Source organism: Schistocerca nitens, chromosome 5, assembly GCF_023898315.1.
Source record: "Schistocerca nitens isolate TAMUIC-IGC-003100 chromosome 5, iqSchNite1.1, whole genome shotgun sequence".
Classification (NCBI taxonomy): domain Eukaryota; kingdom Metazoa; phylum Arthropoda; class Insecta; order Orthoptera; family Acrididae; genus Schistocerca; species Schistocerca nitens.
Window position 1 is genome coordinate 481,517,858 of NC_064618.1, and position 14,390 is coordinate 481,532,247.

At 38.8% G+C, this 14,390-nt stretch overlaps 1 protein-coding gene across 1 annotated transcript in view; it reads left to right on the forward strand.

Annotated features, from left to right (window-relative positions):
• Positions 1-14,390, forward strand: part of LOC126259790 (DNA polymerase epsilon catalytic subunit 1) — a 331,065-nt gene that overhangs the window by 299,725 nt on the left and 16,950 nt on the right. The window contains exon 34 of the mRNA XM_049956798.1: positions 11,541-11,752. Within this exon, the coding sequence (XP_049812755.1) occupies positions 11,541-11,752 (212 nt within the window). The remainder of the gene's footprint in view (positions 1-11,540; positions 11,753-14,390) is intronic.

Sequence of the window (14,390 nt, forward strand, 5' to 3'; positions counted from 1 at the left end):
CGGTGGCACAATATGCCGCAAACCCATTTCTTATTTGCTTAGTATCGCCAGCAAAATTTCTACATATTCTTGATAGCGATGTAAGTGGTAGGTGGTCTTTCATTCTCCGAGGTTCTACAGTACCCCTTTCTAGATTTTCAAAATCAAAACTCCCTGGTGGTGAATAAATTAGGTGAGCTTCGAGAGATTTTTTTAGAAAATTGTGAAGATAAATACAAATTCACAATAGTTTGCTTTGTGGGGATTAAGATGAACAGATTTACATAAAACACGAAAAGTAGACGATAGTATTCCAAAGGCATTTTTGACAACTCGTCAGGCTCTACTGAGACTGTAATTAGATATTCTTTCTTTGTTATGATTACCTGGGTAGAGTTTCATAACATGTTCTTGAACTACAAAGGCATTGTCAGCAACAATTACCTAGGGGAAGAGGTTCTGGCTCTGGTATGTGCACAGCTGACCTGCTTTGAAAGGATTTGTTAATGGTTGTAGAGTTAAATACACCTCCATCTGCAATACGTCTTAAATTCCCATTTCTGCACAAAGAAACTGGTAATTGGCATCCACTAATGCCATTAACACAGTACTGAAAGAGTGTTTATAGTTGTAAGTGCTTCGAACATGAGCGGGATTGACAGTTTGCAGGTTTTTTCCATCTACTGCCCCTATGCAGTCAGTAAAGTTCCAGCGAATCTCAAATTCTTGTGAAATCATTGTTCTTCAAAATCTGGTGCCTAAAGAAAAAGATAGTATGAACAATGTCCCCCTGCCCCCCTTTTTTAGTGGATCGGAAGAGAGATGTGGTGAACACTACACACAGGAAGCGGCTACTCGGGTAGCAGAATACTTGTGGCATGCACATGGGGGTTTTTTACGCTAGGCAGTAGTGCGAGGTGTCCTGATGAACGCTCACCAGTCGACGTGCAGGCAGGGAAATCAGGACGCGCTCAGTGCAAAGACACTTCAGCTATCAAGATATTAGCAGTAAATTTTCAGAGTGTTCGGAATAAAGTTCCTGAATTTACTGCCCTCCAGGAAGCGTGTGGTGCGCAAATTATTCTCGGGTCTGAGACCTGGCTGAACCCTGAGATAGGAAGTTCTGAAATACTTAGTGAGGGTTGGAACTTGTGTCGGAAAGACAGATTAGACACCGTAGGAGGTGGTGTCTTCATTGCAGTTGACAAAAATATTGTATCTACTGAGGTCAAAGTAGAGTGTGATTGTATAGTTATCTGGACACATTTAACAGGCCTAGTGGAAATGAAGTTAATTGTGGGGTGCTATTACCGGCCACCAGGTTCCACCGTGACAGTTCTAAAATCATTCAAAGGGATTCTACATTCTGTATTGCAGAAGTACCCGGATCATGCTATATTAGTCGGAGGTGACTTCAACCTACCTAGTATAAACTGAGATGTCTATGGATTCATTATAGGTGGTACAGACAAGCCGTCGTGTGAATTACTTTTGAACACATTATCCGAAAACTGTCTTGAGCAGCTAAATCGACAACCAACTCGTAATGGAAATATTTTGATCTGGTAGCCACGAACAGACCAGACCTCATCGACGGTGTCAGTGTTGAGACAGGGATTAGTGATCATGATGTTGTCATTACGACTAGGGTTACAAAAGTTAAAAAGTCGGTCAAGAAGGCTAGGAGAGTATTCTTACTAGAAAGAGCAGATAAGCAGTTGTTAGCATCCCACTTAGTAAACAAATCGACTTCATTTACTTCCGGTATGATGGACGTGGAAGAATTATGGGCAAATTTTAAACACATTGTAAATCACGCATTGGACAAGTATGTGCCGAAAAAGTGGGTTACGAACGGAAAAGACCCACCCTGGCTTAACAGCGCAATTCGGAGGATGCTCAGGAAGCAAAGACAGATGCACTCGCGGTACAAGAAAGATCGGAAGAATGAGGACAGGCAAAAGTTAGTAGAGATTCGTGCTGCTGTAAAGAGAGCGATGCGCGAAGCATTCAACAACTACCACCGTCATACCTTAGCAAAAGATCTTGCTAAAAACCCAAGGAAATTCTGGTCTTACATAAAATCGGTAAGTGGGTCGAAAGCTTCCATCCAATCACTCACTGATCAGTCTGGCCTGGCAATGGAAGACAGCAAAACGAAAGCTGAAATTTTAAACGTAGCATTTGAGAAATCTTTCACACAGGAGGATCATACAAACATACCGCCGTTTGAGTCTCGTACAAATTCCCGTATGGAGGACATAGTGATAAACATCCCTGGGGTTGTGAAGCAGCTGAATGGGTTGAAAATAAATAAATTGCCAGGTCCTGATGGGATACCAATTCGCTTTTACAGAGAGTACTCTACTGCATTGGCTCCTTACTTAGCTTGCATTTATCGCGAATCTCTTGCCCAACATAAAGTCCCGAGCGACTGGAAAAAAGCGCAGGTGACACCTGTATATAAGAAGGGTAGGAGGACGGATCCTCAAAATTACAGACCAATATCCTTAACATCCCTTGTTGCAAGATTCTTGAACATATTCTCAATTCGAATATAATGAATTTCCTTGAGACAGAGAAGTTTCTGTCCAGGCAGCAGCACGGCTTTAGGAAGCATCGCTCCTGCAAAACGCAACTCACCCTTTTTTCACATGATATCTTGCGAACCATGGATGAAGGGTATCAGACGGATGCCATATTCCTTGACTTCCGGAAAGCGTTTGACACGGTGCCCCACTGCAGACTCCTACGTAAGGTACGAGCATATGGGATTGGTTCCCAAGTATGTGAGTGGCTCGAAGACTTCTTAAGTAATAGAACCCAGTACGTTGTCCTCGATGGTGAGCGTTCATTGGAGGTGAGGGTATCATCTGGAGTGCCCCAGGTAAGTGTGGTAGGTCCGCTGTAGTTTTCTATCTACATAAATGATCTTTTGGATAGGGTGGATAGCAATGTGCGGATGTTTGCTGATGATGCTGTGGTGTACGGTAAGGTGTCATTGTTGAGAGGCTGTAGGAGGATGCAAGATGACTTGGACAGGATTTTGATTGATGTAAAGAATGGCAGCTAACTCTAAATATAGATAAATTAAATTAATGCAGATGAATAGGAAAAAGAATCCAGTAATGTTTGAATACTCCATTAGTAGTGTAGCGCTTGACACAGTCACATCGATTAAATATTTGGGCGTAACATTGCAGAGCGATATTAAGTGGGACAAGCACGTAATGACAGTTGTGGGGAAGGCGGATAGTCGTCTTCGGTTCATTAGTAGAATTTTGGGAAGATGTGGTTCATCTGTAAAGGAGACCGCTTATAAAACACTTATACGGCCTATTCTTGAGTACTGCTCAAGCATTTGGGATCCCTGTCAGGTCGGATTGAGGGAGGACATAGATGCAAGTCAGAGGCGGGCTGCTAGATTTGTTACTGGTAGGTTTGATCATATGTGAGTGTTACGGAAATGCTTCAGGAACTCAGGTGGGAGTCTCTGGCAGAAAGGAGGCATTCTTTTCGTGAATTGCTACTGAGGAAATTTAGAGAACCAGCATTTGAGGCTGACTGCAGTACAATTTTACTGCCGCCAACTTACATTTTGCGGAAAGACCACAAAGATAAGATAAGAGAGATTAGGGCTCGTACAGAGGCTTATAGGCAGTCATTTTTCCCTCGTTCTGTTTGGGGGTGGAACAGGGAGAGAAGATGCTAGTTGTGGTACGAGGTACCCTCCGCCACGCACCATATGGTGGATTGCAGAGTATGTATTTAGATGTAGGAGAGACTGCCCTCAGTACATCATCATCATTGGCAGGCAAGCAAGTACTTAGAGTACTCATTCGGAGCCTTCCTACATACCCACCATTCAAGAAGGCAAAAGTAATAAAAACAATATTCTAGTGATGATGCTACAGAAGTTTTGAGGTGTGCAAATGACCTAATCATGAGGAAGAAGGAAGACAAGTTTACCTCAGCTGCGAAGTACGTCGAATGTCAACTGAGAGCCTTTCACAACAAAAAACATGTTGCTGTCCTTCAGAAGAGGATTCAAGACCTGATTTTCATATTATAGCCTGACACGCTTTTGGTATTATTACAGTATGCATGTACATTAAGAAGCTGTTTGAATCTCCAGTAGCTAAGAAATGCAATGTAACTGCAAGTACTTCAGCAGGGGTTACAGCTTCTCGAAAATTTATATTCTTTAATGTGTAGTATTGAACTGTCACATTTAGTAGTACTTCAAAGTCTGTCATAGACATACGAACAAAATTTTTGAAACTCTGTATGTCTTGAACTTTTAGGTCACTTATCACAGAACTGAGAGCTGCATGACAACACCAGTTAAAATGCACCCACTACCTACGTTTCTTTCTCCAGTTATTCTCCCTTTTTACAATTCTATTCAGATGCTGTTGTAAAGAAATAGAAGTTCTGTGTCGGATGCCATGTTCCATGAAACTGACTGGCTACATGTCACCATTGAGAAAGCTAACATTGGCCACTTTTGCCAGGCACATGCCCCTGAACTAAGTTGCAATGTGCATGTACCGAGGTATTTTTCTCCACGACTTGTGTCAGGTACAAATTTCTGCGACAAATCCCTCGGAGTGAATGTAGCTTTATTAAATTCTTTTTTTTCCCCCCCTGGATCTGATTATTTTCACATATGTTTCTTTTGTGGTTGGTTGGTTAGTTTTCTGGTTAGAGGTATACTACAAATATTGAATAGCCATTCAAGCTATTCAACATTTGTAGAATACCTCTAACAAGAAACCAACCAACCATACTTCCATGCTGTATCATGTTCATTATATCTTATTTCAGAAGTTCTGTTGATCTGTTCTTATTATGGAGCATCACAGATGTTACACTGTTTTAGCAAATGCCACATTTTTGCGTATATCAGTGTCATCCTACTCCTTCAAACCTTTCTGTTTTGAATTATTACTTTGGTAAGCTATTTGTATTCCTTGGTCCTTAAATGTGTTACCAGGTATGTGTATTAGCTTGTTTCCATATGTGAATGTGTGCCAGCTTGCTGGTTAGTTTTTGTGTGTGTGTGTGTGTGTGTGTGTGTGTGTGTGTGTGTGTGTGTCAGTCACTGGATTTATGTGGTGTTTGCATTACTTGTTTAGCTTGTTTTATTTTCGTGTCTACCTGGATTGTCGTCTTTAAATAGATTCTTCATATCCATTGTTTTTTGCTGTTTGTATTGTTATGTCTAGCTTCTTACTCTAGCGTCTATCTGAGAGCTGCTTGATTTGTGGGCTGTAGGTGGTTTGATGACGGGTGTAGTATTGTGCCTGTTGTGGCCTTTTTCCTGTGAATACTAAATTAGTGTGTGTTATTTTTCTTTTTCTTTGTAATAGCTGTATCTAGGAAGTTTATTTGCCCTGCATGTTCTTATTCTAAAGTAAACTATGGTTTTGTGTAGTGTGTTTGCCTATGTGTGTAGTTGTTCTGTTTTCGTTTCTGGTTCTTCTACCAAATACAGGCTGTCATCCATGTATCTCCAGCACTATAGTAGATTGTATGTACCTGGTACTATTTTCTGGTATATTCCTTCTTATATTTTGTTCATGAAGGTATTTGCTAGCTTTCCTGAATTGGGGGATCCCATTCACAGTCCTTCCTTCTGTAAGTAGCATTCTTTATTAAACGCAAAGTAGTTTTGGTCAGTAATAAGGTGTAGAAGTGAGCTTATCTCTGAGATGTAATCCTGTAGTAATTGATTTTAAGTATCTAACTTTGTTAACAGATTGCAGGGTGCAGCAACACACCTGTATCTGGAACACATGTGCCTTTTATGTGGTTTATTAGTTCCCCTCTGTTTTTGACTGTTCCATAATTTTGTGTGTGTGTGTTTTTGTTTCTGTGATTTGTGACCGGTCTTTCAGAGATGTTTACTTTGTGAATTTTTGGTTGGCTCCAGAGTTTTGGAGCAATAGGTTCCATACATGCCATACGAAGTTTTATCTGTCATCAAGTGTGCATCCTATGCTCATCAGTGCATTTTTCATTTGTGTTACAAAACTACGAGGGTTGCCCAGTAAATAATGCCCCATATTTTTTTTCTCCAGAAGTATTTATTCCACAACAATCAAATTTACATATGTGAAAGACTGATGTTTTGTCTACTTGCTTTATTTTTCCACATAATCTCCTTCAAGTTCGACGGCCTTTTTCCAGCGAGACACAAGAGCGTGTATTCCCTGCCAGTAAAAATCTTTACTCTGCCTACGGAGCCAGGTTGTCACTTCGTGAATCACTTCTTCGTCATCGGCAAAACGTCTTCCATGAATGAAATTCTTCATTGGCCCAAACAAGTGAAAGTCTGAAGGAGCCAAATCGGGGCTGTAGGGTGGATGGGGTAACACTATCCAACCCAGTTTCGCGATGTGTTCACAAGTCCTCAAACTTGTGTGAGGACGAGCGTTATCATGCTGAATCAAAACATCCTGTGGGTTAACATGACGCCCAAGGCGCCGGAAGCGCTGCTTAAGTTTGTCTAATGTTTTGACATAAGCCTCTGAATTAATGGTACTGCCTTTTGGCATCACATCAATGAGAATCACACCCTCGCAATCCCAAAACACAGTCATCATGACTTTTCCGGCTGAAGGACCTGTTTTGAATTTTTTCTTCTGTGGAGAATAAGCATGACGCCATTCCATCGATTGTCTTTTTGTTTCGGGCTCAAAATGATGCACCCAAGTTTCATCACCTGTCACAATCCGTGACAAAAAGGCCTCCCCGTCAACGTGAAAGCGTCGCAACAAATCAAAAGAAATGTCTTTTCTTTGGGATTTGTGATCGACAGTAAGACACCGAGGAACCCATCTTGCACACACTTTTGAGTATCCAAGCTGATTGATAATCACATCCACACTTCCTTTGCTTACTGACAACTCCAGTGCCAATTGTCGAGTCGTAATGCGTTGATCCCGTCGAATGAGAACATCAGCCCGCTGCAACATGTCAGGCGTGACAGCCGTGGGAGGCCTTCCCGACCGCGGCAAATCTCGGAGCTCCGCAGCACCGCCCTCTGATGCTTTCACCCTCTGTGCCCAGCGACCAACAGTACTCCTATCGACTGCAGATGTTCCGTAGACGTTGCACAAGCGTTTATGGATATTGCCCACGGTTTCTTCCTCTGCTACGAGAAATTCAATCACTGCACGTTGTTTCTGACGGATGTCACTTGCAGACGCCATTTTAGAACATTCCTACACCACCGCTCTCTGTCGGAGGAAATTGAAACTTTGCGTACACACGCGGGAAACTTCAAATAACTCGCACCTAAAGTTTCACATTTCTAATATTTTTTATTTCGGAGAAAAAAAATATGGGGCATTATTTACTGGGCAACCCTCGTATTTGTTGAATCTGATTTCGCTTTTGTGATTTTATTCTGTGTAATGAGTTATTGTGTTTTGTTACTGTCCTCTTGTTTGTTGATGAGAACAACTTTATTCCCCATGTCTGCCTTGGTTACAATTATATTTGCTCTGTCCATTTTTTTTCTCCAAGGGTTTTCAGAGTTTTAGATTCTGTGGTTCTCTCTGTTGGTTAATTGAGTTCACGTCTTGTATCTGTGATATTTTTAATTTGTTTGCCTATTAATTCCATAGTTAGACCAGTGTCATGTTGTTCATGCCCTTCTGCTGTTCATAAGATTGTGTGCTCTCAGATTCTGTAATTAAATTTTCTGTGTAAACTTGTTTACTTTTTTGTTTATGTTTCATTTTAAACCTTTCTGTTTTAGCTGTGTTTCTTCATTATTAAATTTTGTGTCAGTGAGTTTTGAGACATAGGTAGAGTTAATGTGTGTCTTTCTACTTGGTTGGTGTGTTTAAGTGTATTTGTTGGTCTGTAAGTGTTTTTATTTTCTTTTTCTGTGCTGTTTTAACTGTTTTTTGGAGTTTCTGTTCATGTATGGAATGATTCTGGTTCTGAGTGGTTGGATGTCAAATACATAGTTAAGTTATTTTGTGTGTGGTTCTCTCAAATGTATTACAGACTTTCTGTTCCTATTTGATAGATATCATGTTAATGTTTATAAGCGGTTCCACACTTCTGGATTGATTCGTATATCACATCTATTGCAACATGATGCATAGAGGTTATGTGAATACTATATGATGGTGACTATAAAGTTAAAATTGGCCAATAACAAGTAAATTGAATATTATGCAACCCATAATGGACAATTTTTTTCTTTTGAAAAACTTGAATTTTTGTTCACTGGTAACAAATTTGTCTTTTTCAGAAGCAATTTCCTTGTTTTTGGCAGCAATTTCCTGTTATTTACATCTTGCCTACTTCGGCCATCATCAGTCATTTTGCTACTCAAATGGTACACCTCATCTCCTACATTGAGTGTCTCATTTCATAATCTAATTCCTATTACCTGATCTAATTTCATTACATTTTATCACCCTTGCTTTACTTTTCTTGTTCTCTTTTGATAACCTCTTTATAATACATTACCCATTCCATTCAACTGATTCCTCATTCTGTGCCACCTCTGTTAGAACTGCAATGTAATCATCAAACCTACTATTGCACCACACTGTCTGAGTGGGAAGATGGGCAAACAGCAAATGCACTGTATCACGTGACAGTCTGTAGCTGTTTGTACAAGAGAATACACGAATAAAAATAAAGCTGGGTGTGCAGCTTTATTACACCAACAATATTATGCACACCACATTGTTCCTTTTAAATTTCTTACAACATTTAAGCTTACATATAGAAAGATAGACGAAAAGAAATAATCTCTATGACACACTGGTTAGGGTGGAATAAATCTTCATTTCAAATGCATGTAGAATCAAATTTTGTTACCCAGACCAACTGTTCATTCCAGTGGATATATTTGTCAAAAACATAGACCACAAACAAAATATGTTTTTGCTATCATTTAATTCACCGAAGACATGATAAAATTTATATCTGGGACACACTGTCAGCATGTGGACAAACACATTCAGTTTGCAGATTTTTGTCACTCAGGTTGCCATGTAATCGTGACTTGCTTAATTTCATAATAGGAATAATAATTTATAATAATAACAACCTTCCACATGCATATTTTTGATAGTAATAGTGATATCAGTTTCGCATCCTCTGTATGGAGATGTGGAAACTCTTTCCAAGGTATAATTCGTAAAAGTCTTGGACAGCTCTAACGCAAAAGAATTTATCTTTTTAGGGGAATTACATTCCAGAACAATCAGTTTCTGCTGCAAAAGCACAGGGACTCTTTAAACTGAAACATCAAATGGTCCCAAAGACAGATTTGAGATGGTTCTTTCAACACTGCATTTTCTTTAACACAAGAGAGCTTAGGCAAATGGGCACTGTTCTTTGTCAGAAGTTGTCCCTTTCACCATCTAATTTTCTTTTAAATGGCTCCACTTTCCCCATAAATAAATTGCTTTTCATCTTGCAACATCTTGCTGAGGGCATACAAGTGTGCAATCAAGTTCAAAAAAAGTGAGGTCTGCCGTTCATTCTGGTTTTTCTAATATTGGTTCCTGCTTTCCTTTTTCCTTCATAAATTCAGCAATAGCAGAACTTAAATCAAAAAATCATTGTAGGCATGTCCCTTAAGTTAACCAACATATTTTGCAGTAATATATATATATATATATATATATATATATATATATATATATATATATATATATAGTTTTTATACACACAAAATTCTAGCTTTCGCAACCAACGCTTGCTTCGTCAGGAAAGAGGGAAAGATGAAAGGATGTGGGTTTTATTTTTATACACTCAAAATTCTAGCTTTCCACGTGGAATGTTTCCCTCTGTTATATATATATATATATATATATATATATATATATATATATCCCTACACTCTTTGTTCAGTTCCATCAAAAACTGTTGAAACTAACACCATAATAATCTGTGTGCTTTCAGAAAATTTACTATTTGTACCAGCAATTATAATGAGCTGCAAATTTAGTGCCAAGTGCTTCTTGATGTACAAAACAACGAATCCCATAAAAATCATCTTGGTGATTGTAATTTTTAGCCCATTCATCACCAACTATATCTTTAAATTCCTTGTGCTTGCAGTTCTATAGGACATTTTTGGTGCCTGGTTCTTATGTGACTGCTTAATGGACATTGAGAATTCACAATATTCTCTCTGGGAGGGAAGACTGTGATTCTCGTTCATTTTCTATCCAGGCTTGTGACAATAGGTCACTCACTATCTGCCTTTTTTGAATGTATGCCCCATTGCAAGAACCACAAAATTTCCCTTATACCAGAAGCAAATAGCGAGGGATAAGCAGTGCTGCCACTGTGTACAGATCAAAGCACACTGCACCAAATGCCAGAAATAACAGTGCTGCATGACACTGCCAAATGAAATGTCGTAATTTACCAAGTAGCTCCAAGGAGGACCACACAAAGCCGAGACATTCTGACAGGATGAGCCCTAGACCACTTACATGAAGCTTTTCCAACACTGTTCTAGGGTCAGTATTGCCTTCTGTATTGCTAAATTTCTCCAGAACCCAAACGTATCTTCCCTGAGGTCAGCATCTACCAGTTTTTCTATTCTTCCCTAGAAAAACCTAATGTCATTAACTTTTTAATGATGAGTTTTTAAACTGATGTTTCAATAATATTCATACCTGGCAGCATGTGCCTTCATTGAAATTATTACATTCTAATTGAAGTTTGAGGATGTTTTGCCGACTCATGTATCAACCGTACCAGATAGAACAGTGTGTTGTGATTGGTTCTCTTAAAGATCTTAATAATGCAGAGGAAGTGTTGTTTATTCCAGGTGCCTTGTTTTGACTTAACTCTTCAGGGCTCTGCCAAATTTTTTCTCATAATATCAAGACTCCCACCTCATCTCTTCTCTTTCCATAATATTGTCTTCAGTTCTGCAAGTTTCCTAAGCAGTACAGTGAGTCACATTCCAAGGAAACCACTGTTCCTTGATCTCACACTCTTTGATTTATGTTTTTCAGTCTCATCTTCATAACGCACTAGGTAAATATTTTTCCCACGTGGAATGTTTCCCTCTATTTTATATAGTCAAAATTGGAGTCTCTGTGATTGCTGAGTATTCTGTTGTGTTTAAAGACAAGCAGTAATGTGCTTGTGATGCAGGTAGCAAAACTAACTCGCATTACGTTGTTTGATTTCATTAAATAATTTTTTATTTTGCCCATAAGTTAGTGGTTTCCCCTCCACTGTACACATTTTTCCTTCCTGATTTTAGGGATAAGAAATTTATAAGATTTATCACTTTTTTGTGTGCTAGAATTGAACTACTGGCAGAGTATTTGAATGATCCTTCATTTTATGTCAATTGTATCATAGTTTGTTGTGTATGTCTTCCCTTTTATTAGTCAGGGGTAAAATACCTCAGTAATTATTGAGAATAGTACCCATGTTTAGTGTAATCTTTTAGGTGCAATCACCACCATTTCCTCATATACCACGTTTTCCTGGAAACTGTCCTTTTGCATATCTAGAATTCAGTTATTTTATTATTGTTTTGTTCTGCATTATAGGTACTGTCACTAGACCCTAGCGTCCAGGAAGAAGTCAACAATATTCGCCGCAATATGTTACGCCTCCTTGGCATTGGAGAATTTAGTTCAGTTGCCACATGGCATGATCCTTGTATTTCATTCATTTTACCAGAAGTGATATGCAGAGCCTGCAATCACTGTCGAGATATTGACCTTTGCCGTGATCCCTACCGTGGAGTTGACAACGAGACGTAAGTTAACTGTCATGTACAATAAATCTCTGGTAGTTGCTTTGACTTCAGTTGTTAGCAGTTTTCATTAATTTTTCAGTTGTGGCAAAAAAATGGAAGTTGGATGGTAGAGGAAGAAATCTACATTGTGCGTACTATTAAATTAAATAAATATATCTCGACGTTCTAGGATATCATGATCACCTGTTCTGTTACGTGCACAGCATTCCTATATCTTATGAAGGACATGTACTCAATTGAATTATATGATTTTGAAAAGAAAAAAAGGAAGAAAGAAAGAAAAATGAACTTTTGGTCTTTTTACATGCTCTAGGATGTCAAATGAAAGTTAATTTATTATCTGTGTCTGAGCACCAAGTAAACACATGTGTCCATATTTAAATGTAAAGGATTATAAATTAGTAGCCTATTTATGTAGAGAAAACATGGAAAAATGAGGTATCGTCATGTTTGTTAAAAATAACATTAAGTTCATATCCACTGAAACCAGTAATTTCTCCTTAGATTTCTTAAATATTTCTAGAAAGAGCTGAGTAGTTATCACACCACCTACCAAACTGATCTTTGTAGAATTTAGTGTTAATATTCTGAAAAATTAAAATAAAAGAAGCAATTTGAAAATATCTATCATTTATAAGCTGAAGTAAATTTATTGTATTGATGTTAGCCCTATGAGTATTGTTGTGTTTTTGTTTTTTGCTACTAGGACCAGCCACTCTGCAACACTTTTTTAGAACATTTTTATTCTTCCTTTAGCTGTTTTTCAAGCCATAGCTGGCTCATCTTCAGATGGTAGGTATTTATAGATCTTGCATTTTGTACCTGGTGGCAGCTAGCTGCAGGGATCGTCGTATAGTGAAAAAAGTTGGATGTGCATAGATTCTGTTGTTTTAGGCACATTTTATTTTGTTACTTCCACATTACATGATTCTTGAAATTGTAAGAATGCTCCCATAAAATGACTCATTATGCACCAGTCAATACAGTACTTGGGTGCAGTTGGTTTCACAACTTGTTACAAACAAAAAATTACAAGGAACCCATATCCAAAAATGCATGATTTGGATGGCAGTTTGAAATCAGGTCACTTTCCAGTGACATGCTTCATGGCGCACACATCACGGAAACAATGAGCTTTGACCTAAGTGCTCTACAGGAACTGATCCATGTGGTGATACTGCTGTTCATTTTGCAAGGTGTATCTGCCACAAATTCTTTCAAACACTCTGTCCGCAAGCCCTGGAGCATGTTTGTGGAACCCCATAGCCAACCCTTTTAGTTGCAAATGTAGCCTGTTAGTTTCTTGCACCCACTGCTGTGTTGTTGTTGTTGTTGTAGTCTTCAGTCCTGAGACTGGTTTGATGCAGCTCTCCATGCTACTCTATCCTGTGCAAGCTTCTTCATCTCCCAGTACCTACTGCAACCTACATCCTTCTGAATCTGCCTAGTGTATTGATCTCTTGGTCTCCCTCTACAATTTTTACCCTCCACGCTGCCCTCCAATGCTAAATTTGTGATCCCTTGATGCCTCAAAACATGTCCTACCAACCGATCCCTTCTTCTAGTCAAGTTGTGCCACAAACTTCTCTTCTCCCCAATCCTATTCAATACCTCCTCATTAGTTACGTGATCTACCCACCTTATCTTCAGCATTCTTCTGTAGCACCACATTTCGAAAGCTTCTATTCTCTTCTTGTCCAAACTGGTTATCGTCCATGTTTCACTTCCATACATGGCTACACTCCATACAAATACTTTCAGAAACGACTTCCTGACACTTAAATCTATACTCGATGTTAACAAATTTCTCTTCTTCAGAAACGATTTCCTTGCCATTGCCAGTCTACATTTTATATCCTCTCTACTTCGACCATCATCAGTTATTTTACTCCCTAAATAGCAAAACTCCTTTACTACTTTAAGTGTCTCACTTCCTAATCTAATCCCCTCAGCGTCACCCGATTTAATTCGACTACATTCCATTATCCTCGTTTTGCTTTTGTTGATGTTCATCTTATATCCTCCTTTCAAGACACTGTCCATTCCGTTCAACTGCTCTTCCAAGTCCTTTGCTGTCTCTGACAGAATTACAATGTCATCGGCGAACCTCAAAGTTTTTACTTCTTCTCCATGAATTTTAATACCTACTCCGCATTTTTCTTTTGTTTCCTTTACTGCTTGCTCAATATACAGATAGAATAACATCGATCAGATGGAAATGGCATACCATCAAGCTGGACATTGAAAGTGACGCGATCTTCAAACTTATTTTACAACCAAACAGTACATTTCTGGACATGGGTTCCTTATCAAAATTTTACGTCCCCCCTTCAACCTCTATAGGAATTCTGAACCAAGCTGTGTATAAAAATTATCCACTATGTGCAGGCATCCTAAATATAACCATATCACTTAAATGAACTGTAACAGTTCTTTAAACAGTTTTAGTGTCCTTTTGAAGATGTTACCAACTCCATATGAATTCTTATGGTGAGGATCATGGTAATTTTACTTATTTCAAACATGGATGTGGCAGAAAACATTCTGGCAGAAATAAAACTGTGAAGACGAGTTGTGAGTTTTGCTGCAATAACTCAGTTGGTAGAGTACTTACCACAAAAGACAAAGGTTCTAGCTT